The 25121-nt window shown below is 35.2% G+C and overlaps 1 protein-coding gene across 2 annotated transcripts in view; it reads left to right on the top strand.

The window, feature by feature from the left end:
- LOC307152052 (complement C3-like) overlaps window positions 1-25121 on the top strand; it is a 271787-nt gene that overhangs the window by 225984 nt on the left and 20682 nt on the right. Inside the window, exons 10-26 of one of the 2 annotated variants that reach the window (XM_079860448.1) lie at window positions 154-269; window positions 438-584; window positions 1988-2191; window positions 6558-6749; window positions 6824-6976; window positions 7046-7175; window positions 7452-7496; window positions 7939-8041; window positions 8208-8296; window positions 8401-8543; window positions 8755-8961; window positions 9225-9285; window positions 9552-9635; window positions 12850-13053; window positions 13251-13326; window positions 13468-13627; window positions 23017-23112. In XM_079860448.1, the coding sequence (XP_079716574.1) occupies window positions 154-269; window positions 438-584; window positions 1988-2191; window positions 6558-6749; window positions 6824-6976; window positions 7046-7175; window positions 7452-7496; window positions 7939-8041; window positions 8208-8296; window positions 8401-8543; window positions 8755-8961; window positions 9225-9285; window positions 9552-9635; window positions 12850-13053; window positions 13251-13326; window positions 13468-13627; window positions 23017-23112 (2210 nt within the window). The remainder of the gene's footprint in view (window positions 1-153; window positions 270-437; window positions 585-1987; window positions 2192-6557; window positions 6750-6823; window positions 6977-7045; window positions 7176-7451; window positions 7497-7938; window positions 8042-8207; window positions 8297-8400; window positions 8544-8754; window positions 8962-9224; window positions 9286-9551; window positions 9636-12849; window positions 13054-13250; window positions 13327-13467; window positions 13628-23016; window positions 23113-25121) is intronic. The other variant, XM_079860447.1, reaches the window with a different exon arrangement.

Raw genomic sequence — 25121 nt, 5'->3', positions numbered from 1 at the left:
GTGTGTGTGTGTGTGTGTGTGTGTGTGTGTGTGTGTGTGTGTGTGTGTGTGTGTGTGTGTGTGTGTGTGTGTGTGTGTGTGTGTGTGTGTGTGTGTGTGTGTGTGTGTGTGTGTGTGTGTGTGTGTGTGTGTGTGTGTGTGTGTGTGTTTCAGGCAGTGAAATGGTGGAAGCAGAAAGGAGAGGCATTCAGATTGTGACGTCACCGTACACCATCCACTTCAAAAGAACACCACAATTCTTCAAACCTGGGATGCCCTTCAGTGTCTCGGTATGAAACATTGACTAAAAAGTAAACAAGTAAACATCATAAACTAATTAAGTTTGCATGAAATGGAAGTTTTTTCTTCCCTATTGTGATGTGCAGTGTGTATATATATATATATATATATATATATATATATATATCTTTTTTTTTTTTCTTTGGCTTCTATAAAAGGTTTACGTAACAAATCCTGACCAGACTCCTGCTGAAAATGTGGTAGTGGAGATCAATCCTGGAGGGGTCAGAGGTCAGACAAGAGCCAATGGCATTGTGAAGGTTACCGTCAACACTCCAGGAGGATCTTCTACACTGCAGATCACTGTAAGACCTGCAAACTCAACTAATGTTCAGTCACTTTCACTGAAGAACTGGTGGAAAATAGATCAGTTAACATATGTTGACCAAGCACTGGAGTATATACTACACAGCAAAATCCCCAGTGTTAAATTAACACTGAAAAGTGTGAATTATATAAACTCTGAGCAGAGTGTTAAATGAACACTGGAGCAGTGTTAAAGTTAATAAGCTAATTAAGTGATTAATTGAGAGATGATTGAGCATTATTGAAGACACCTGATGTTAACAAACAGAATCACTGAAGGAGAAAATCACACATTGTAAGTTACCATTATGGAGAATAGTGTTTGCTTTAGTTGGGCTCTTGACCCTTATATGGTTACTTTAGACTTTGTTTGGCTGCTGTTAGTGAGTTATAGCAGCCAGATGAACAAAGAAAAAAAAATATCTGATGGTTATGTTATGACAATCATCATTTGAACTTGATTAGCTTCACTGAACTCATTGAGACCCTTATTTCTGATTTAGATTTATGTTGTTGATTACAGCATAACTGTGATTCTGCATATCTAGAATTTTAGATATAGTACGAAGGATTTTTTTTTTTTTTTTTTAAAGAAAATTTTTTTTTAGGCACACACAGACATCAAGATTCAGTCTATGCATCTCAACAATGGTGAGGAGCAGAATATACAATTAGGAAAAGGAAATTACTAAGACAATTCAGTTAATAATTTATTCATACCGCAATGCATGATGGGAGCCATTAATGAGTTGTGATTGGTGGCAGCCAGAGGAAAAGTTATTGTTACCATTGTTGAGATTCACAGGCTGATTATTGATGTCTGTGTTTCTAAACAAATTCATTTAAAAGTCTTTTGATCAGACCAATGTTTATTAATTATTTTGGATTATATTAAAAAACTGATAATCATATGCTGTGGAGTCACAGAGCTGCTGTACTTATCAAGTTAAACCAAATTACCTCAATAAGTTTCATTTTTCAGATCACAGCATGATTATGTCTAAACATAACCAACACCATCAGATCACATTAGATCTTTGTTCATCTGACTGTTATAAATCAACAACAGCAGACAAGCAAAATCTAAAGTAAACATATAAGGGTCTAGAGCCCAACTAAAGCAAACACTATTCTCCATAATGGTAACTTACAATTTGAGATTTTCTCCTGTGATTCTGCTTGTTAACATCAGGTGTCTTCAGTAATGTTCAATCATCACTAAATTAATCACTTAATTATCTCATTAACTTTAACACTGCTTCAGTGTTCATTTAACACTCTGCTCAGAGTTTATATAATCCACACTCTCAGTGTTAATTTAACACTCTCAGTGTTAATTTAACACTGGGGGATTTTGCTGTGTACACTGCACATCAGAAAACAGTGTATTTGTTCTTTTCAGGCAAAAACCAAAGATCCACAATTAACAGATGAACAGCAGGCAGTGAAGACGATCACGGCTCTCGCTTACATTCCCAAAGGAGACTCCAAGAACTACCTACACATCGGCATTGATGCTGCAGAGCTTCAGATTGGTGATCAAATGACACTCAATCTGTACACTGGACAAAGTCCAGGAGTCAAAGATCAAGATTACACATACATGGTGAAGATTATGGTTATTTCTACACTGTAACCCTGTAACTACATTGCACAAGAACATATTTTGCCAGAAATGTGATAAAAACTTTTATATACAACAGCCGTACAATTTTTGCCTGGAATATATTAACAGACTAGGTACCTGTTAGTTTTAAAATAATTACATTATAAATAATTTGCTTGTATATCTGGTTGTACCCCTTTATTACCCAAAACTTAACATATTGTTCCCTTATACACAGCAAAATCCCCAGTGTTAAATTAACACTGAAAAGTGTGAATTATATAAACTCTGAGCAGAGTGTTAAATGAACACTGGAGCAGTGTTAAAGTTAATGAGCTAATTAAGTGATTAATTGAGAGATGATTGAGCATTATTGAAGACACCTGATGTTAACAAACAGAATCACTGAAGGAGAAAATCACACATTGTAAGTTACCATTATGGAGAATAGTGTTTGCTTTAGTTGGGCTCTTGACCCTTATATGGTTACTTTAGACTTTGTTTGGCTGCTGTTAGTGAGTTATAGCAGCCAGATGAACAAAGAAAAAAAAAATATCTGATGGTTATGTTATGACAATCATCATTTGAACTTGATTAGCTTCACTGAACTCATTGAGACCCTTATTTCTGATTTAGATTTATGTTGTTGATTACAGCATAACTGTGATTCTGAATATCTAGAATTTTAGATATAGTACGAAGGATTTTTTTTTTTTTTTTTTTTAAAGAAAATATTTCTTTTAGGCACACACAGACATCAAGATTCAGTCTATGCATCTCAACAATGGTGAGGAGCAGAATATACAATTAGGAAAAGGAAATTACTAAGACAATTCAGTTAATAATTTATTCATACCGCAATGCATGATGGGAGCCATTAATGAGTTGTGATTGGTGGCAGCCAGAGGAAAAGTTATTGTTACCATTGTTGAGATTCACAGGCTGATTATTGATGTCTGTGTTTCTAAACAAATTCATTTAAAAGTCTTTTGATCAGACCAATGTTTATTAATTATTTTGGATTATATTAAAAAGCTGATAATAATATGCTGTGGAGTCACCGAGCTGCTGTACTTATCAAGTTAAACCAAATTACCTCAATAAGTTTCATTTTTCAGATCACAGCATGATTATGTCTAAACATAACCAACACCATCAGATCACAATAGATCTTTGTTCATCTGACTGTTATAAATCAACAACAGCAGACAAGCAAAATCTAAAGTAAACATATAAGGGTGAAGAGCCCAACTAAAGCAAACACTATTCTTCATAATGGTAACTTACAATTTGAGATTTTCTCCTTCAGTGATTCTGCTTGTTAACATCAGGTGTCTTCAGTAATGTTCAATCATCACTAAATTAATCACTTAATTATCTCATTAACTTTAACACTGCTTCAGTGTTCATTTAACACTCTGCTCAGAGTTTATATAATCCACACTCTCAGTGTTAATTTAACACTCTCAGTGTTAATTTAACACTGGGGGATTTTGCTGTGTACCTACACGGAGGTACACTATAATTACAGAAACGTACACCGTAATTTCGTTTTACTTACGAAGTTCTTTGCAGGTTGTATATCTGCTTGTTACCCCTTTATTACCCAAAACTTAACATATTGTTCCCTTATACCTACACGGAAGTACACTATAATTACAGAAACGTACACCGTAATTTCGGTTTACTAACGCAGTTGTTTGCGGGTCGTAATATAAAGTGTTACCGAAAAATACAATCAATTTTCTGTATAAAAAATGTGAATTACTGGAATTTGTCATTAATGTTACAACACCTAAAATAACAGCTGAATTTTTATTTTACAGATATTATTTTTAATTTTACAGTGTTTTGAGTACAATTTAAAATTAAATTAAATGATTGTCAAAAAATCACAGTTATTTTCTGTAAAATTATGATTTTTTTACAGTGTAGGATAGTTACCATCATGGTGACAAGTGGTGCATGCAGCTTGATTTGAGAGCAAATAATCCCTTTATATTGTTGCGCTCATACAGCAAAGGCTTCTGTATAACATTCTATTGCTAATATGTAAGCAAATTAGTATACTAGCAGATTATCTTTAAAAAGATAAGTTTATACTAATAAAAGTGTTTGTATTGAGGTTAAATTAAAGTTTTAAGTTAATTGTATGAATTAATGAACTTTAAATTTCAGAACTTAAAAAAATTGGGGCAATTGATTGTCTTAAATGTTTTGAGTTCTGCCAACTTTTTCGGGTTTACAGTGTACACAGCAAAATCCCCAGTGTTAAATTAACACTCCTCAGTGTTTATATGTGTCCGCACTACAGGATGTTAAAACACTGAAGCAGTGTTGAAGTTAATGAGATAATTAAGTGATTAATTAAGTGATGATTGGCCATTAGTGGTGACACCTGATGTTAATAAGCAGAATGCTTCCGTCAAGCATTGACGGAAAGAGAAAAAACAATAACAGAACAAAAGAGAAACACAAGAACTACAACTGACTACGAGTCATTACACATTGTTGCATTTATTATTACAGGTTTGACTATTTCTGTCATACATCGACAAAAGTTCTTGAGATTTAACAGAAGTTTAGACGGTAATGTTTTATGGAATGTTTCGTTTCATGTCACCATTATGGTGTTTGCTTTAGTTGGGCTCTTGACCCTTTACTTTTTAACATTAGTTTTTCTCTGGTTGCTCCAACTCTGTGTTTATAAAGCACATTTGTTACTGCAAGAGAAACTATGACCTGGGCTGTGTTTCCCGAAAAACATCGCAAGTCTAATTTGATCGTACAGACCATTTGTTGCAGTTGGTCTGAAGTCAAGTTAGGCTTAAGATGCTTTTGGGTAATGCATCCCTGGCTAAGTTTTGATGATGAAATTACTAGCGATCTGATTCACTGATTTCACCCAGCATTATAAAGTGATTAATCAAATGCTTCATTATTTTTTCATTACAGTAGTTACTTCCAGCAATGTTTTAATGATCTGAAGGTGTTAAAAATCACACACAGACATCAATAATCTACATATGAATCTCAACAATGGTGACAATCACTCAAATGCTTCATGTTGCAGTGCATGATGGGAGCCACCAATCAGAACGCATCAATGGCTTACATCATGCATTGCATTATTAATGCACTGCAGAAATTATGCAGCTGAATTGTCCTGTAATTTTCATTGTTTGCTTTTATTTTGCTATTGTTTTGTTCTGACTTTAGCAGCTTGTTTTGTGATGTTCAGAGTTGATCTGTTTGTCACTAGTTTGTTTATTGTCACCATTGTTGAGATTCATATGCTGATTCATGATGTCTGTGTGTGTAAACATAATAAATTTTGTGCATAAAGAATTTTCAATATTGTTCAGATTGCTGTTGGATCTCAAACTGTTGAATCTCAGGAATATAATCAAAACGAGACATTAAGTGTTTAGTCAAAGATTTAGACTCTCACATCAGTGAATCAGGTCACTACATGATAATGTTTTTATCATCAAAACATATTGTGAGCAGGTCATGTTTTCTCTTGCAGTAACAAATGTGCTTTATAAACACAATGTTGGAACAGTCAGAGAAAAACTAATATTAAAAAATGAAAAGGGTCAAGAGCCCAACTAAAGCAAACACTGACCACCAAAATGGTAACTTGAAAAGAAAAATTCCATAAAACATTACCGTCTAAACTTCTGTTGAATCTCAAGAACTTTTGTCGATGTATGACAGAAATAAAGTCAAACTGGTAATAATAAGTGCAACAATGTGTAATGACTCGAAGTCAGTAGTTCTTGTGTTTCTCTTTTTTCTGTTATTGTTTTTTCTCTTTCCGTCAATGATTCTGCTTATTAACATCAGGTGTCACCACTAATGGCCAATCATCACTTAATTAATCACTTAATTATCTCATTAACCTCAACACTGCTTCAGTGTTAACTTAATTATCTCATTAACTTCAACACTGCTTCAGTGTTCATTTTAACACCCTGTAGTGTGGACACATATAAACACTGAGGAGTGTTAATTTAACACTGGGGATTTTGCTGTGTACTTAATAGATTTGAGTTATATTAATTGAATGGACTTAATACTATTAACTTTATTTACCCAAGTTATCTTAACAATAAGTTATTGAGTTAATTGGACACAAATCAAATATTTTTTTATGCTTAAATTGTTTGAGTTAATAAACTTAAATGATTTAAGGCAATCGGTTTCCTCAAACGGTTTGAGTTGAACTAACTCATCAGGTTTTACAGTGTAAAGCTGCACCACAAATGTATTTATTATATCAATATGTGATTAACTACCACAGCTTGTGTTTGAAACCATATGAATGTCATAAATATTGTTAACTCATCTGCCTCATTTTCAGATCTTAAGTAAAGGTCAGATTGTTCAAGCAGACAGGTTCAAGAGGAGAGGACAAGCTCTAGTGACTCTGTCTCTACCTGTAACCAAAGACATGGTGCCGTCCTTCCGCTTTGTGGCTTATTACCATGTGGGCTCGTCTGAGGTGGTGTCTGATTCAGTCTGGGTCGACGTGAAGGACACGTGCATGGGAACGGTGGGTCAACCATCACAAGAAATTATTGACATGCTCATCAACTAGATCTGATTCAGTGTCTCTCGTTTTAACAGCTCAAGCTTCAGGTGAAGTACAAGAGGAAAACCTATGAAACCGGAGATGAGGTCAAGCTGCAGATAACTGGAGATCCTGGAGCTAGAGTTGGGCTGGTGGTGGTTGACAAGGCTGTGCATGTCCTTAACAAGAACAGACTCACTCAGACTCAGGTGAAGGACCTTCTTAAGCATCTCAACAGCTTGTAATTTAGCTAATAAATTATATCTTTGTTGCTTTAGATCTGGGACTTCATAGAGAAGCATGACACCGGCTGTACGGCAGGAAGTGGAAGGGACAGTATGGGGGTTTTCAGTGATGCAGGTCTGATGTTTGAGTCACACACCGCAGGAGGAACCAACATCAGAACAAGTATATATGTATATTTGTAATTTCTTCAATTTTAATAAAAAGACCAGTATATTTTATTTTATATTTCACTAAAATGAATCCATAGGGGCAGTTTCCATGAACACACAATTCAAATAATTTTCTACAGATTTATGAATGTCTCCAGTGTTATGTTAACTAATTTAAGTTGGTATAATCTGCGCTGGAAAAGCACTGCATCAAGTTCAATTGTAGTGAATTCCCTCTCACACATTAGAGCGCCATATGCTAATTTCATTCTAATTAAATTCCCTCTAGCGCCGGAGTGTCCCTTCCTTTCAAAGAGAAGACGGAGATCACTGGGTGAGAATCTGCTCTTATGATTAAAACCTTTTAAAGATTGAACATGTTTTTAAAGTTCATCTCTGCTGTTAAATATGTTGTTTATCTGTCATTGTGGCTTGAATGATCACTGTATTGGAAAAGTTAACATGAAAGTTAACATAATCTTGAGGATTATCAGAACATGCTAGTATTGATCCAGCTATGATGTCTACAGAGCCCCTAACAGACAAAAATATGAGATGGGAAGAAAAATAATATGATAATGCTTTTGCTTTCTCTCACAAATGTATGGCATTCCCCCGAGAAACTTTCAGAAAATAAATAATTGATTAAACAGTGCAAATACGATATCTCTAGCACCAATCAGGGCTTGGGACCCTAATACATTTTTACTTGACTTGATTGTTTGTCCTTTTGCTCTAAAATGTATATTCTGTCACATTTTTATCTGTTACAACAGGTGATGATGATGATGAATATTATACAGACTCTGATGACATCGTGTCACGTACTCAGTTCCCTGAGAGTTGGCTTTGGGAAGAGATTGATCTATGTGAGAATTGGTGAGTAGGAGAGCTGTCAGTTGAACATCCTTAGCAAATAATGATTTTCAACATGAGCTGTTGGCAACAGCAGTGTGTGTGTGTGTGTGTGTGAGTCTGATAGTGATAGTAAACAACCAATAAAAGAGTACTCCAACAGTCTTCTTGTATTTTCATCATATCTCAGTCCAGCACCAGTCAGAGATAAAGTGATCCTCCTGAAAGACTCTATTACTACCTGGCAGATCTTGGCTGTCAGTCTGTCACCAACACTTGGTAAGATGAAGCTGCAAACACAGGATACATGGTCTGAAAATCATCATCATCATCCAGGAGCTGCTGCTTTAAACCCTTCTGTGTGTCTGTGTTCCTCCTCAAAGGCATCTGTGTGGCAGAACCTGAGGAGATTATAGTTTTTAAGAGCTTATTCATTGACCTCAAGATCCCTTATTCAGCTGTGCGCGGTGAACAACTGGAAATCAAGGCCATTATTCACAACTACACACCAAGAAATCTGAAGAGGGTAGATTTGCTATTAAAAAATATTTTTTAATTTGTTATACATTAAAACCATGTTCATCATAATAACTATTTCTGCAGGAGTCAAATCATAGACATAATCAGAAATATCTTCTGTCATCACACATTTCATGTTCAGTTGAAATGCATTTATTTTGGAGGAAGTTTCCTCTAGTTATTGAAGTGATTCGTGTCTCGCTCTCCTGTTTTCACAGGTGCGTGTGGAGTTTATGGAGACAGAAGATGTTTGCAGCTTTGCCAGTAAGAAAGGCAAATACAGAACAACAGTAAACATTGACAAAGACTCCAGCATAGCGGTTTCATATGTGATTATTCCCATGACACTGGGAGAACACATGATTGAGGTGAAAGCTTCAATATTTGAGTATGAGGATGGAGTGAGAAAGACCCTGAAGGTGGTGGTACGTTTGATGGCATTTCTGTCAATTTTGATTTGGTCATTCATTAATATAATCAATAGATATTTGTCATATTTTGAATAGATAATCTCTCTCTCTCTCTCTCTCTCTCTCTCTCTCTCTCTCTCTCTCTCTCTCTCTCTCTCTCTCTCTCTCTCTCTCTCTCTCTCTCTCTCTCTCTCTCTCTCTCTCTCTCTCTCTCTCTCTCTCTCTCTCTCTCTCTCTCTCTCTCTCTCTCTCTCTCTCTCTCTCTCTCTCTCTCTCAGCCTGAGGGTGTGCGGATTCCATTACACAGACCAAACGTGGAGCTCAATCCGGTTAAGAATGGTGAGATTTACTGTGAACGATACAATTACATTACTGTGTTATATACTTCCATTATACAACATTACACACATTATACTTTCAGCCAATTGTGAAAAAAAAGTTTCTGAATTTCATTATAGTTCGAGTTAATCAAGAGACCAGAATGAACTCCTACACTTTTGTAGTTATTCCTACTCTTACTCACCAAAAGTGTACAAAATTTCACCAACTCATTACTCTTCCTCCATCTTCCTGTTTGTCTCTGTTTCTCATCCCAAATGGAACAGGGGAAAAACCTGTAGTTATTAAAGCAGAAACACTAACGGATCGGGTTCCAGACACACCTGCTATCACCTACATCTCAATTACTGGTGAGGAAAAATATGTTTTCATGAATGTGCAACATCCATCTACTCCTCTGGGAGTTTTAGCACTTGTATGAAGATTGTTCCTCAGTACTTAATGCTGGGACTGGTTTGTAATTGGGGTTGAACGACTTCATACTTTTTAAAGTCAACATTTATGTGATGAAAGTCGAGTCGACTAGTCGCTGATGACGTCATTGATGAACAAATCAGCTATGGCATATGACGCTCCTACATAACAGCTTATTTTTATCAGTTCTTTTGTCTTTTTGGATTATTATGTTTATCACAGATTTCTGCTCGTTCTAAATCAGATATAGATTAAGATTACATATAAATAAATGCATTAGTGTGAGAGAGAGCCATTGCGTGTGCATTAATTTTACCTGGCAGCGTCTCTCCACTAATACTGAAGCTGTGGGTTCTATTTACTAAGAAATATATGGCAGGATATTTTTTTGTTTCTAAGCTATTTTATTGATAAATAACAGAACAGAGTTTACAATACATTACTGCACTACAGAAAGATTCTGTACGCGCGATCATCACGTGATATGTGTGCTATTGTGTGTGTGTGTGTGTGTGTGTGTGTGTGTGTGTGTGTGTGTGTGCGAAATGCAGCAGCAGAATTCCAGATAGTATACATATCCGGGCCTCATCTGGGCCAACTATGGCACATTTGACTCAGTTCTGGTAGTGGGAAAGGTCAAATGCACTGTTAGACCTTACCAGGTTTTTTTTACAGTAAAATACTGGCAACACTGTTGCCAGTAATTTACTGTTAATTGTGCAGTTCTTTACTGTAATCTACAGTATATTACTGTAAAAATGCACTAAAACTCTTTAACTAATTACACTTGCAGAAACCGACTGCCTTAAATTGACCAACTGTCATTTAAATGTATTAACTAAAATTTATGAAGCATTAACAACGTGAGCAAAGTATTACTGTGAACTTCTTTCATTTGAAACCACAAAAAAAAAAAAAAAAAAAAACTCTAGTAAATAAAGAGATTTCCACTGGACCAGCAACTACACAGTCACCGCCTGTTAAATAAAGCAACATGCAGCAAATCATCAATGTTTGTAGATCTTCTCCTGGACTGAAGCACAGGCTCTACTCTTCTGCACAATGGTGACCCAAAAAACTACATTTTACAGTAAACTACTGGCAACAGTGTTGCCAGTATAAACCTGTTTTATAACTTACAGTTTATTACTGTTAAAATACATTTTGTGGGTGTGTCTTTTTATCTTACACTGTTAACCCTTTCAACCCCACAGGAAAATCCACACTACAAAGAGTAAAAGTAACATTGAGACAGTGTTGCACTGAGATAATTAAGGGAATATGTAAGTTGTAGCAGCCCTTGGCATCAATAAACCTGCGTAGAGTTCGACCTGTGCAAATATCTTTATTGTTTCTTTACGCACCGTGAAACTAAAACAAACAAAGCCACAATAAATCTTACAATACACACATCAAAACACATCTTCCATTAAATTAACATTACACAATTGATTTGTCCACGTCATCGACAACAAATAATATCCAACACCTACCTCGCAGAGGGTTGGGAAAATCCATTTAATCCTCGCCATTCCTTTAGACAGCGTACTACATGCGCCAAATGCTTCCTGCTCCGATGTGGATGTATTTTTTTTACAAGCAGCGCCACTGAGCTTATATCAGTTCCGGGGTGCGTCTGTTACCCGGACATGACTAACTCATATTAACGACACAAGCAAAGTAATGTCCACTTACGAAAGTGATTGTTGAGCATTAGTGATGAACACCTGCTGTTAGAACAGAAAATAGAGAAACACAAGACCTACAACTGACTTCCAGCCATTACACATTATTACACTTATTATTAACCAGTATGACTTTATTTCATACATCTACAGAAGTTGTTATTGAGATGTTTAATTGAAAATGTTTGGTTTGAAGTTACCATTATAGAGATCAGTGCTTGCTTTAGTTGGGATGCTGATGCTAAAACATTAGTGTTTCTTTTGTTGCTTGAGCTGTTTTTGCAAGTCACACTTGTGTACACACACAGTTTATGAATAACTGTGGTTATGATGACAAAATCATCATATTGCCTGTTCATTCACTAAGGAATTCATTCTCACTCATTCAGAGTTTAATCCTCAATCAAAAGTGTTACATTACCACCACTAGAAACCACAGCAATACATTACAACTCTTTTTTTTTTTTAACACATCATGCATAAAGCAAAATAACAGAGCTATATGCTGTCTTTTAGAAACACAGAGATATCACAAATTAGCACATGAATCTCAACAGTATTTTTTAGTGTCAACAGTTTTTGTGTTTCTCTTTTATCTGTTCTTGTTTCTCTGTCCTTCAGTGATTCTGCTCATTAGTGAACTAATGTAGGGAATAGTAAATGAGGGTATAGGGTGTGATTGGGAAAACAGCCTCTGAGTGTCGATGTTGAGCGCTGTTAATTCACAGTATATTCCTCTAGGTTAGTAATGTTTTCTACAGTATATTACTGTTTTAATGGAAAATGGTATGATATTGTCAGAATTTGGCCTTTTTTTACAGCAAGGGTTAACATGTCTGGCCCACACACATCAAACTGGTTCTCAATCAGATCGCCTGTCAATCAAACTCCCTATGAAGGGTGAATTTTCCAGCTTTCCGTGTTTTCACTGTTATACGGTAGGGCACGCTATTACACATTTTCTGAAAGAGTACAAAATCTCCAGATCAAAACACATGCAGAAACATGCAATCTCATATCATGTGCATATTTAAAATAATATGATCATCAACATGAAATAGCATATAAATCAAAACTGCCTTTACTGAATGAAATGTCGACCCAGGATGAGCTACAGGACTGTGAAGCTTTAGGGGTGTTGATGGACTCGATCTACTCCATCTGTGTTTTGATCATTGGACTGAATCCAATCTGGATGTAGTCTTTGACAAAAAAAAAAAAAAAAAAAAAAAAAAAAAAAAAACCTTACCCTCATTCAAATGTTGATAAAAAAGAATACATGAAGCTAGAATTAAAACGTTTTCTATTTTTGGGAAAATGCTCAAAAACGCTGTGTTAAACTTTATGAATCTGAAACTGTGCAGATACAAAACCAAAATGTAACTGTCAAAATGTTGCATAAATATTCCATCCTGACACAAATAATAAGAAGCTGAATTCTCATCCTGCTCTTTCCTCCTTCCAGGTGAAGAGATCTCTCAGACAGTCGAGCAGGCCATAAGTGGAGACTTCATGGGTCACCTTATTGTCCAGCCCGTTGGTTCTGGAGAGGATGTCATGATCAGAATGACTCTACCTGTCATTGCCACTCATTATCTGGACAGCACCAATCAGTGGGAGAGTGTTGGAATAGACCGCCGTAGTGAAGCCATTAACCAGATCTACACAGGTCAGCAGGACAAATATAAGGACAATTCAGGTTGATTGGGACACATTTTGCCATTAAGATGACTAGGAAAATGTGTCCCACTCAACCTGAATTCACTCCTAAAGAAAGCGAAAAGCACACTCAAAGATGCTCTCATGAAAAATGCAGAAAATATATGTAATAAATACATTTTCTTTCTTTATCTTGTTTGTATGAAGGTTATCAACGGCAGCTGGGTTACCGTAAATCAGATGGATCTTACGCTATCTTCGCTAACAGGCCGAGCAGCACATGGTAAAGTCGGTTTGTTTCGTTTCATGCCTGATTTTGCTTGTCTTACATATTCTATTAACATTGTTTTAATAGTAAAAAATTATTATTATTTTTTTATTATTATTTGATTTATTTATATCTTTCTGTTTGTCTGATTTTAAGGCTGACTGCATATGTTGCTAAAGTCTTCTCCATGGCCAATAACTTTGCTGCTATAAAAGAAGACGTGATCTGCAGCGCCCTCAAGTGGCTGGTTCTCCACAAACAACTGGCAGACGGCTCCTTTAAAGAGGATTCACCTGTAATTCATGGAGAGATGGTGGTAAGTTGATGTGGTCTGTTTGTGTTCACCTGTGTTCAGAAAAGATAATAATAATCCAGAACCAGGTATTTATTTCTCTGTTGTCAGTAGTAACACACAAAATACCAGAGGTGGAAAGTCCAGGGGTCAGAAAGTAAAAGTCCTGCCATATGTTTATTCCACCCATGAACTCACACAGCAAAAACTCCAGTGTTACACCACCAAAACATAACCAACACCACCTGTTCACCTTTTCTCTTTGTTCATCTGGCTGTTATAATTCAGTTACAGCAGCCAAACAAAATCTAAAGTTAAACATTTAAACATCATACTGAGGAGGACTTTTACTTTCTGAACCTGGACTTTCCACCTCTGCGAAATACTCACTATAATGAACTAACCATTGTAAAAAATGAAATCTGTCTATAAAAACTGTCAGTTTTGGCTGCCAAACAATATCCATAAAATATCCTAATTGAAATAACGTGGAATAAACTGAAACAGAAATTTTCCTTGAATGTTTTATAGAAAAAACACTTATTTTACAGCTATTTTTTGAATTATTACGATCAAAAACTTTAAAAAAGAACGTAAAAACTGTCAAATTTCTGCATTCCGGATGAGGTCAGATCAGATGATGTTAGGTATTTTATAGTGATGTCATCATGTAGTGGCCTGATTTATTCATACCACCTGAACTCTAATATCTGATTAAGTCTTTAAATATTAGTTGTTAACTTTGCAATACTGCTGTGATACTCTGAACGAATTTATGAAGCCATCATACACAGTAAATTCCCCAGTGTTAAATCAACACTGCTCAGAGCACATATGGTCCCACTCTACATGGTGTTAAAGTAACACTGGAGCAGTGTTAAAGTTAATGAGACAATTAAGTGATCAATTGAGTGATGATTGACCATTATTGAAGACACCTGATGATAACAAGCAGAATCACTGAAGGAGAAAATCTCAAATTGTAAGCCACCGTTATGGTGATGGGTGTTTGCTTTAGTTGGGCTCTTGACCCTTAAATTATTAACTTTAATTTTTGTTTGGCTGCTGTATCTGACTTACAACTGCCAGATGAAAAAAGAAAAAAAGTGATCTGATGGTGTTGGTTATGTTAATTTATGTTTTTGATTACAGCATAACTGTGATTCTGCATAAATATCCAGAATTTTAGATATAATATTAAAAAAGACATTCGTAAAAGTTTTTTTTTTTTAATCTTTCTTTCAGGCACACACAGACATAAAGATTCAGTCTATGCATCTCAACAATGGTGACGAGCAGAATATTAAATTAGGGAAAAGTAAATTACATAGACAATTCAGATCATAATTTATTCATACCGCAATGCATGATGGGAGCCATTAATGAGTTGTGATTGGTGGCAGCCACTGCAACATGCTTTATTATTGTCACCATTGTTGAGATTCACAGACTGATTATTGATGTCTGTGTTTCTAAATAAATACATTTGAAAGTGTTTTGATCAGAACAATGTTTATTAAATATATTGGATTATAAGAAAAATGCTGATAATCATTATGCTGTAGAATCACAGAGCTGTTAACAAGTTACACCAAACTATCTCAGTAACTTTCATTTTTCAGATCACAGCATGATTATGTCAAAACATAACCAACACTATCAGATCACACCTTTTCTTTGTTCATTTGACTGTTATAAATCAATAACAGCAGACAAACAAAGTCTAAAGTTAATAATATACTGTAAGGGTCAAGAGCCCAACTAAAGCAAACACCCATCACCATAATGGTAACTTACAATTTGAGATGTTCTCCTTCAGTGATTCTGCTTGTTATCATCAGGTGTCTTCAATAATGCTCAATCATCACTCAATTGATCACTTAATTATCTCATTAACTTTAACACTGCTTCAGTGTTACTTTAACACCATGTAGAGTGGGACCATATGTGCTCTGAGCAGTGTTAATTTAACACTGGGGAATTTACTGTGTACCGAACATTTTTCGACAAGATCAGACACCCATCCAGGAAATACACACTTTAGAACCATTTTAAACACAGAGACCGTCGTGGTGTTCTCGTGAACTCACGTCAGAGGCCCACACAAAAGAAAATTAATAGTTGAATAAAGTTTATATATATATATATATATATACATACACAGCAAAATCCCCAGTGTTAAATTAACACTGAAAAGTTTGAATTATATAAACTCTGAGCAGAGTCTTAAATGAACACTGGAGCAGTGTTAAAGTTAATGAGCTAATTAAGTGATTAATTAAGTGATAATTGAACATTATTGAAGACACCTGATGTTAACAAACAGAATCACTGAAGGAGAAAATCACACATTGTAAGTTACCATTATGGAGAATAGTGTTTGCTTTAGTTGGGCTCTTGACCCTTATATGGTCACTTTAGACTTTGTTTGGCTGCTGTTAGTGAGTTATAGCAGCCAGATGAACAAAGAAAAAAAAAATTATCTGATGGTTATGTTATGACAATCATCATTTGAACTTGATTAGCTTCACTGAACTCATTGAGACCCTTATTTCTGACTTAGATTTATGTTGTTGATTACAGCATAACTGTGATTCTGCATATCTAGAATTTTAGATATAGTACGAAGGATTTTTTTTTTTTAAAGAAAATATTTCTTTTAGGCACACACAGACATCAAGATTCAGTCTATGCATCTCAACAATGGTGAGGAGCAGAATATACAATTAGGAAAAGGAAATTACTAAGACAATTCAGTTAATAATTTATTCATACCGCAATGCATGATGGGAGCCATTAATGAGTTGTGATTGGTGGCAGCCAGAGGAAAAGTTATTGTTACCATTGTTGAGATTCACAGGCTGATTATTGATGTCTGTGTTTCTAAACAAATTCATTTAAAAGTCTTTTGATCAGACCAATGTTTATTAATTATTTTGGATTATATTAAAAAACTGATAATCATATGCTGTGGAGTCACAGAGCTGCTGTACTTATCAAGTTAAACCAAATTACCTCAATAAGTTTCATTTTTCAGATCACAGCATGATTATGTCTAAACATAACCAACACCATCAGATCACATTAGATCTTTGTTCATCTGACTGTTATAAATCAACAACAGCAGACAAGCAAAGTCTAAAGTAAACATATAAGGGTCAAGAGCCCAACTAAAGCAAACACTATTCTCCATAATGGTAACTTACAATTTGAGATTTTCTCCTTCAGTGATTCTGCTTGTTAACATCAGGTGTCTTCAGTAATGTTCAATCATCACTAAATTAATCACTTAATTAGCTCATTAACTTTAACACTGCTTCAGTGTTAATTTAACACTCTGCTCAGAGTTTATATAATCCACACTCTCAGTGTTAATTTAACACTGGGGGATTTTGCTGTGTACAGTATATATATATATATATATATATATATATATATATATATATATATATATATATATATATATATATATATATATACATTCATTCATTCATTCATTCATTCATTCATTTGCACACAAAAAGTATTCTCGTCGCTTGATAAGCTTAAGGTTGAGCCACTGTAGTCACTTGGACTATTTTAACAATGTCTTTACTAACTTTTCTGGGATGGCAGATATCAATTACATTGCAGCTAATGAAGGAGTGAGACAGCTCTCACATGTCATCAAAAATATCTGAATTTGTGTTCCAAAGATAAACGAAAGTCTTAGGGGGTTGGGTCAACATTAGGGTGAATAATTACTGAAGAACTTTTTGGGTGAACTAACTCTTCAACAATCCAGGATTTCTATAGCATGACATCCTGCAGCATTTTAATTATAAAGGCTTAAATATGTAATATATATATATTAATTTATATATATTTATATATTTTATTGGGGAAACTCCCTTTCCTTGATTTACTGAAGCTTATAATGTAAAACGCATTTGCAGCGGCACAGCTAGCACAGTGAGTGTCTGGCTCACTCATTGGATGTGCTGCGGCAACTGGGCGTGGCCTTAGCCTATATTAGTCCCCGAAAAACATAATTTTAGCAGGTTTAAACGACTGAAGCGACAACTTGCCAGGTTACTATAGTGCGGCCGGCTACGCAATACTCGTTCCCTACTCTCAGGGATTGGAACAAAATACTGAGGAGGACTTTTACTTTCTGAACCTGGACTTTCCACCTCTGTATTTTTCTTTCAAACACTTATCATTTCATTGATCCATCCATTGGGATTATATGGATTACCATGGTTATTGCTTTATGCGCTGTTTGATGGTTCAACCTTTAGGAACCCATGAGCTTGTATTAGCAGAGCTTATTTATTTTTCTAAAAACTTTTGTCTGTTTTCATCTGTAATTTGTGTTCATGGAGGTAAAAGATTAATAAACGGTGAGGATTCCCTGGGAGAAATCCCAGGTGAGATTTCTGGGTGTACTTTATTTTAACAATACAGAATAGCAAGATGCATGAGATTCCTTATTAAGATTCATCAGTGGAAAGAAAGAAGAAGAGGAACAAGTACTGTAGGTTCAGTTTGATTTGACTTGAAACAAGAAAGCCCAAACTAAAACAGCTGCACTTTTATGCACTGACATGTGCTCAGTTATATATATATATATATATATATATATATATATATATATATATATATATATATATATATATATATATATATATATATATATATATATATATATATTAGGGCTGGGCGATTTAAATCGCGATATTGTTATGCGCATCTCGTCAGTAAAGCCGGTTCCTTGATTAGTAGTAAATCGCCATCACCTGCTTTCAGATGGAGCGGCATTTAGGGCTGAGGAGATAATTAAGTGATTAATTTAGTGATGATTGAGCATTATTGAAGACACCTGATGATAACAAGTAGAATCACTGAAGGAGCAAATCACAAATTGTAAGTTACCATTAAGGTGATGGGTGTTTGCTTTAGTTGGGCTCTAGACCATTATATGTTTACTTTAATATTTACTGTTGTTTGTCTGCTGTTATTGCTTTATAACAGTTAACTGGACAAAGTAAAATGTTATCTTATAGTGTTGTCTACGTTTTGACATAATCATGCTGTGATCTGAAAAAGGAAACATATTGAGATAGTTCGGCTTAACTTGTTAGCAGCAGTTTTGTGATTCTTCAGCCTATGATTATCAGTACTTTACTTATAATTCAAATTTAATAAACATTGTTCTGATCAAAAAGACATTCAGACATATTCATTAAAAACACAGAAATCAATAATCAGCCTGTGAATCTCAACAATGGTGACAATAATAAAGCATGTTGCAGTGGCTGCCACCAATCACAACTAATTAATGGCTCCCATCATGCATTGCGGTATGAATAAATTATGATCTGAATTGTCTATGTAATTTACTTTTCCTCATTGAATATTCTGCTCCTCACCATTGTTGAGATGCATAGACTGAATCTTGACATCTGTGTGTGCCTAAAAGAATGATTTTTTTTTTAAACATCTTTTAAGAAATCCTTTAAATTACATCAAAAATTCTGGCCATTTATTCAGATTCACAGTTATGCTGTAACTAACAACATAAATCGAAGTCAGAAAGAAGGATTTTAATGAGTTCAGTGATCAAGTTCAAATGATGATTGTCATAATATAACCAACACCATCAGATCACCTTTTACTCTTTTTTTCAACTGGCAGTTTTAACTCAGATACAACAGCCAAACAAAATCTAAAGTAAACATAAAAGGGTCAGAGCCCAACTAAAGCAACTACCCATCACAATAATGGTAACTTACAATTTGCGATTTTCTCCTTCAGCGATTCTACTTGTTAACATCAGGTGTCTTCAATAATGCTCAATCATCACTAAATTAATCACTTAGTTATCTCATTACCTTAAACACTCTTGAGTGTGGACTCATACACTCCCAGGAGTGTTAATTTAACACTGGATGTTTCGCTGTGTACAAAGAGCCGTAGTTAACTGACAAGCTGAGCCATATCGCATTAAATATCGCTGGCGATACGTCCGCGATATTAATGCGATATGGCTCAGCTTGTCAGTTAACTACGGCTCTTTGTAGTAAATGCCGCTCCATCTGAAAGCAGGTGATGGTGATTTACTACTAATCAAGGAACCGGCTTTACTGATGAGATGCGCATAACAATATCGCGATTTAAATCGCCCAGCCCTAATATATATATATATAAAGCCTTTATGTATTGGTACATAAGCTACACAGCAAAATCCCCAGTGTTAAATTAACACTGCTCAGTGTATGAGCCCACACTCAGAGTGTTATAAGTAATATGAGATAATTTAGTGATTAATTGAGTGATGATTGACCATTATTAAAGACACCTGATGTTAAACAAGCAGAATCAGCAAAGGAGAAAATCAGAAATTGTATGTCACCATTGTGGTGATCAGTGTTTGCTTTAGTTGGGCTCTTTAAATGTTTAACTTTAGATTTTGTTTGACTGCTGTAACTGAGATATAACATCAGATGAACAAAGAGAAAAAGTGATCTGGCAATGTTGGTTATTTTTTAACTTAATCATTATTTAACCTAAATCACTGAACTCATTTAGAGTATAGTCTCAGATATAGGTACACATTATTGATTATAGTAGCACTGTCCTTGTACTGCATAATATTTGTAGGATTTCTTGAAAAAATACAAAAAAAAATACAAAACATATATTAATTGTAAACATAACCAACACCATCAGATCACATTTTCTCTTTGTTCATCTGACTGTTATATCTCAGTTACAGCAACCAAAATGTAAGGATTTAAAGGTGCAGCCTGTAAAAATGACAACTAGTGGTCAAATAGGTACTGCAGTCCAATTCAAAATATCAGAGATCGTCGTTTCTCCCGCACCCTGCTCCTCAGACTGGACAGCGCTCACTTGGGTTGCCCATTCGAGCGCAATGGACAATGAAAATTGGCAAATTGGCAACGTGCAGTATCACAGACCATAACAAAAACAAACATTCCAGCCTGGAAACGTACATTTCAAAATAACTGGCTGTAGAAGTGTTTTTCAGAGAAACGAGTATGTGAACTTAGCATGTTTCCTCAATATATGCAAACATATTATGGTATTTTTATGCTTTAGTAGAGTGAAAAAGTTACATACAGCACCTTTAAGGGTCAAGAGCCCAACTAAAGCAAACACTGATTATCATAACCCACCCAACACGTTTATCTCACAGTGATCTCTCCATATGACCACAATGTGAGTTCACAGTGAGCTAAAAGTGTAACCGCACTGTGCACTCACTGTGTGCTCATATTATGGACACTAGGGCTGGGCGATTTAAATCGCGATATTGTTATGCGCATCTCGTCAGTAAAGCCGGTTCCTTGATTAGTAGTAAATCACCATCACCTGCTTTCAGATGAAGCGGCATTTAGGGCTGAGGAGACCATTAAATTAAGTGATTAATTTAGTGATGATTGAGCATTATTGAAGACACCTGATGTTAACAAGCAGAATCACTGAAGAAGAAAATCACAAATTGTAAGTTACCATTAAGGTGATGGGTGTTTGCTTTAGTTGGGCTCTAGACCATTATATGTTTACTTTAATATTTACTGTTGTTTGTCTGCTGTTATTGATTTATAACAGTTACATGAACAAAGTAAAATGTTATGTTATAGTGTTGGTTATGTTTTGACATAATCATGCTGTGATCTGAAAAAGGAAACTTATTGAGATAGTTTGGTTTAACTTGTTAGCAGCAGTTTAGTGATTCTTCAGCCTATGATTATCAGTACTTTACTTATAATTCAAAATATTTAATAAACATTTTTCTGATCAATAGACATTCAGATAAATTCATTTAAAACACAGACATCAATAATCAGCCTGTGAATCTCAACAATGGTGACAATAATAAAGCATGTTGCAGTGGCTGCCACCAATCACAACTCATTAATGGCTCCCATCATGCATTGCGGTATGAATAAATTATGATCTGAATTGTCTATGTAATTTACTTTTCCTAATTGAATATTCTGCTCCTCACCATTGTTGAGATGCATAGACTGAATCTTGACATCTGTGTGTGCCTAAAAGAATGATTTTTTTTTTTTTTTTTTTTTTGAACAACTTTTAAGAAATCCTTTATATTATATAAAAAAATTCTGGGCATTTATGCAGATTCACTAACCAACAACATAAATCAAAGTCAGAAAGAAGGATTTTAATGAGTTCAGTGATCAAGTTCAAATGATGATTGTCATAACATAATCAACATCATCAGATCACTTTATTCTTTGTTCAACTGATGATTATAATTCAGAAACAACAGCCAAACAAAATCTAAAGTTAATAATATATGGGCCTAGAGCCCAACTAAAGCAACCATTGATCGTCATAACGGTAACTTACAATTTGAGATTTTCTCCTTCAGTGATTCTGCTTGTTAACATCAGGTGACTTCAATAATGTTCAATCATCACAAAATTAATCACTTAATTATCTCATTAACTTCAACACTCTTGAGTGTGGACTCATACACTCCCAGGAGTGTTAATTTAACACTGGAGTTTTTGCTGTGTACAAAGAGCCGTAGTTAACTGACAAGCTGAGCCATATCGCATTAATTATCGCTGGCGATACGTCCGTGATATTAATGCGATATGGCTCAGCTTGTCAGTTAACTACGGCTCTTTGTAGTCAATGCCACTCCATCTGAAAGCAGGTGATGGTGATTTACTACTAATCAAGGAACCGGCTTTACTGACGAGATGCGCATGACAATATCGCGATTTAAAGCGCCCAGCCCTAAGACCAAAGAGCCCAACTACAGCAAACACTGACCTCTACAATGGTGACCAAACTCTTCAAACAAACTTCAACATGTAAACCTCTTAAACATAATTTCTAAACATCGAAACTTCCCGCTATAACTGTCTAAGAATGTTAGGGGGGATAATGCTCTATCAATGTCATCACTAAACATGTTTGAAATGTTTATAGAGAGTGTTATCCTACCTTTTAGGAGAACATTCTGGTTACAAAAATAAAATTAACTACAGAAAATATTACAAGAACATAACATAATGCTCTCAAAACATTCATAGAACAATAACATTTCTAGCTGGGATGAGCTCATATTGTGGTCATAGTTTGAGCACACAGTGAGAGCGCTGTGCGGTTACACTTTTAGAACACTGTGAACTCAGATTGCAGACGTTGTGACCACATGGTGACATCACTGTGAGATCATAGTGTTGACTGGGAATGGTGATTTAAAAATAGTGATTTTCTCCTTCAGTGATTCTGCTTGTTCACATAAAAAAAACTAAAAAAAAAACCAGTAATGCTCAATCATCACTCAAATTGTTATTGAATGATTAAAACACACACATAATATGATTGTTTTGTGATATAGTCTGTTTATGTGTGCTTTATTCCAGGGTGATGTACAAGGTAAAGATGCTGATGCCTCTCTGACGGCCTTTGTTGTGATTGCCATGCAAGAGGGCAGACAGATCTGTGCTGGATCAGTTGGTGTAAGTGAATTTGTTTCACCTCCAGTGGCCGCTCGGGGATTTCTAAAATAGAGGAAGCACAGTAATAATAGTGGTCTTGGGATCCTCTCCCAAAACATTTTAGAAATATTATTAACTGCTTTAAAATGTCTTTTTGAATCACTTTTAGACATAAAATATAAAAAACAAAAATGAAACTTGCAGCAAGGAAATATAAATATAATTTCACTCACCTTGCCTATCACCTGAAGAAAAAAATCCATCCTTCTTTTCTTTTTTTAATGTCTGTGTTAGGCCTTTTATTAAAGCTGACTGCCTGTAGTTAACTTAGGCGTGGGGTCTTCCTTCGTTTATAATTTGCAGCTTCTGCTAGGGCATAACATATCGCCAGCGTTGAGTCGTCTCTTCACAGGCGTCGAGTCGTCTCTTAATAATAGAGATCTCTCAATATTTCAATATTTCATCTCTCCATAATTAAGGTAGTTAATTGCTAAGTTAGATTAGCAGTGGGAGCAGTTTAAAATATTATCACATAATTTATGTCTCTGCAATGATTGGTTGATACACCATGAGAGGCTGCCCTCCTCTGCCATGTAGTTTTTCCCAACACTTACTGCTGAAAGTGACATGCTTGATTGTGATTGGCTATTTTCTTTTAGTAACGGAAGGAAAAGTCTCCAGCTATGGATATGCCTCCGCATCTCTATCCCCTCAGACTCGCATAATTGCACCGTTTTCTGATTTGGACATTCAGGGAAGAGCAGCGGTGGTTCAGACTTCAGTGATATTTTATGGTGTTACAATGGTGAATTTACAAACAAGACATTCACATTCTGAGATATGAAATGAAATAAATAACAGAGAATTTTATTAATATTAAATCATCCTTCTCCACCTAAACATTTTGGGTAGGCTGTGGCTCCCTTGCCTCTCCTGAAGAGCCGCCACTGTTCACCATGTGCAGGTTTAGTGCTTCAGACTCTTATTTCCCCCTGAATCAATGGCAATGTAAACACAGCTAAACTTGGATGTCATTTCATCTTTTAGTGCTTAATCCTGTTCTATGCACACACAGTTCATTGATTTACAGGCACCAAAAAATCGGTAGTGGAAATAAAAACAATTCTATCCTAAAAATAATTAAGCAAATGCTATATTTTGAAAATAAGACCAAAATATCGCAATCTGCAACAGCTTGACTCATAACTGGACTGATTTTATGGAATTAATTCCATTAAGTCCATGGAATTAAGTACATAAAGTGACTCCATAATAAAGTAACTTTTATAATTATTATTAAACAAGGCAACACTTTGAAGCATCTTTCCAAGCATAAACCAAACACAGGGCCTCTTTCAAAGGTGGTTTAGTAAATTTGTGGTTGCTAATTTTACTTTCGTCTAAAATAGTACCAAAGGGGTTAAATGATTCAAGGCAAGCAAAATGAATTATATATGACTTCATTACTGTCTAAAACCTTTTTTCTGCCATTTGACTGTATTATTTATGGACCCTTCCCAGTGGGCATTTGATGTCAATTTAACATCAATATGACATCAAATTGATGTCAAAATTACGTCAAGAAATAGGTCAAAAATGAAAGTCATATTGACGTCAAAGTGTTGATGTCAATTTGATGTCAAGATTTGACCTCTGCTGATGTCATTTTGCCAAACAAAAAGGTGAAATGCATGGCCGTACACTTATCACCAGCTTCACTTAAAACTAACCAGATTTACTTTATTTAATTTCCAGTTTAATGAAATCATATTTTGTATTTTAAAGTCACCATGATGGTGGTTAGCGTTTGCTTTAGTTGTGCTCTTGACTCTTGACTCTTTAATATAAAAATTTATCTGGCTGCTTTAATTGTGTGTTTATAAAGCACAATTGTTGTAGCTAAAAAAGCCATCAGAAACTGAGATCAGGAGGTGTTGGCTGTTTATTGATGATATCATCATGTAACTGCCTGAATCCCTGATTATGTTCAGTGTCTAATGCTTTGATTATATGGGACTTGTGGTTTAAAA

The sequence above is a fragment of the Squalius cephalus genome (assembly GCF_949319135.1).
Source record: "Squalius cephalus genome assembly, chromosome: 2".
Lineage (NCBI taxonomy): Eukaryota > Metazoa > Chordata > Actinopteri > Cypriniformes > Leuciscidae > Squalius > Squalius cephalus.
Note: the sequence above shows the minus strand (reverse complement) of the source record. Positions and strands in the feature narration are given on the sequence as shown.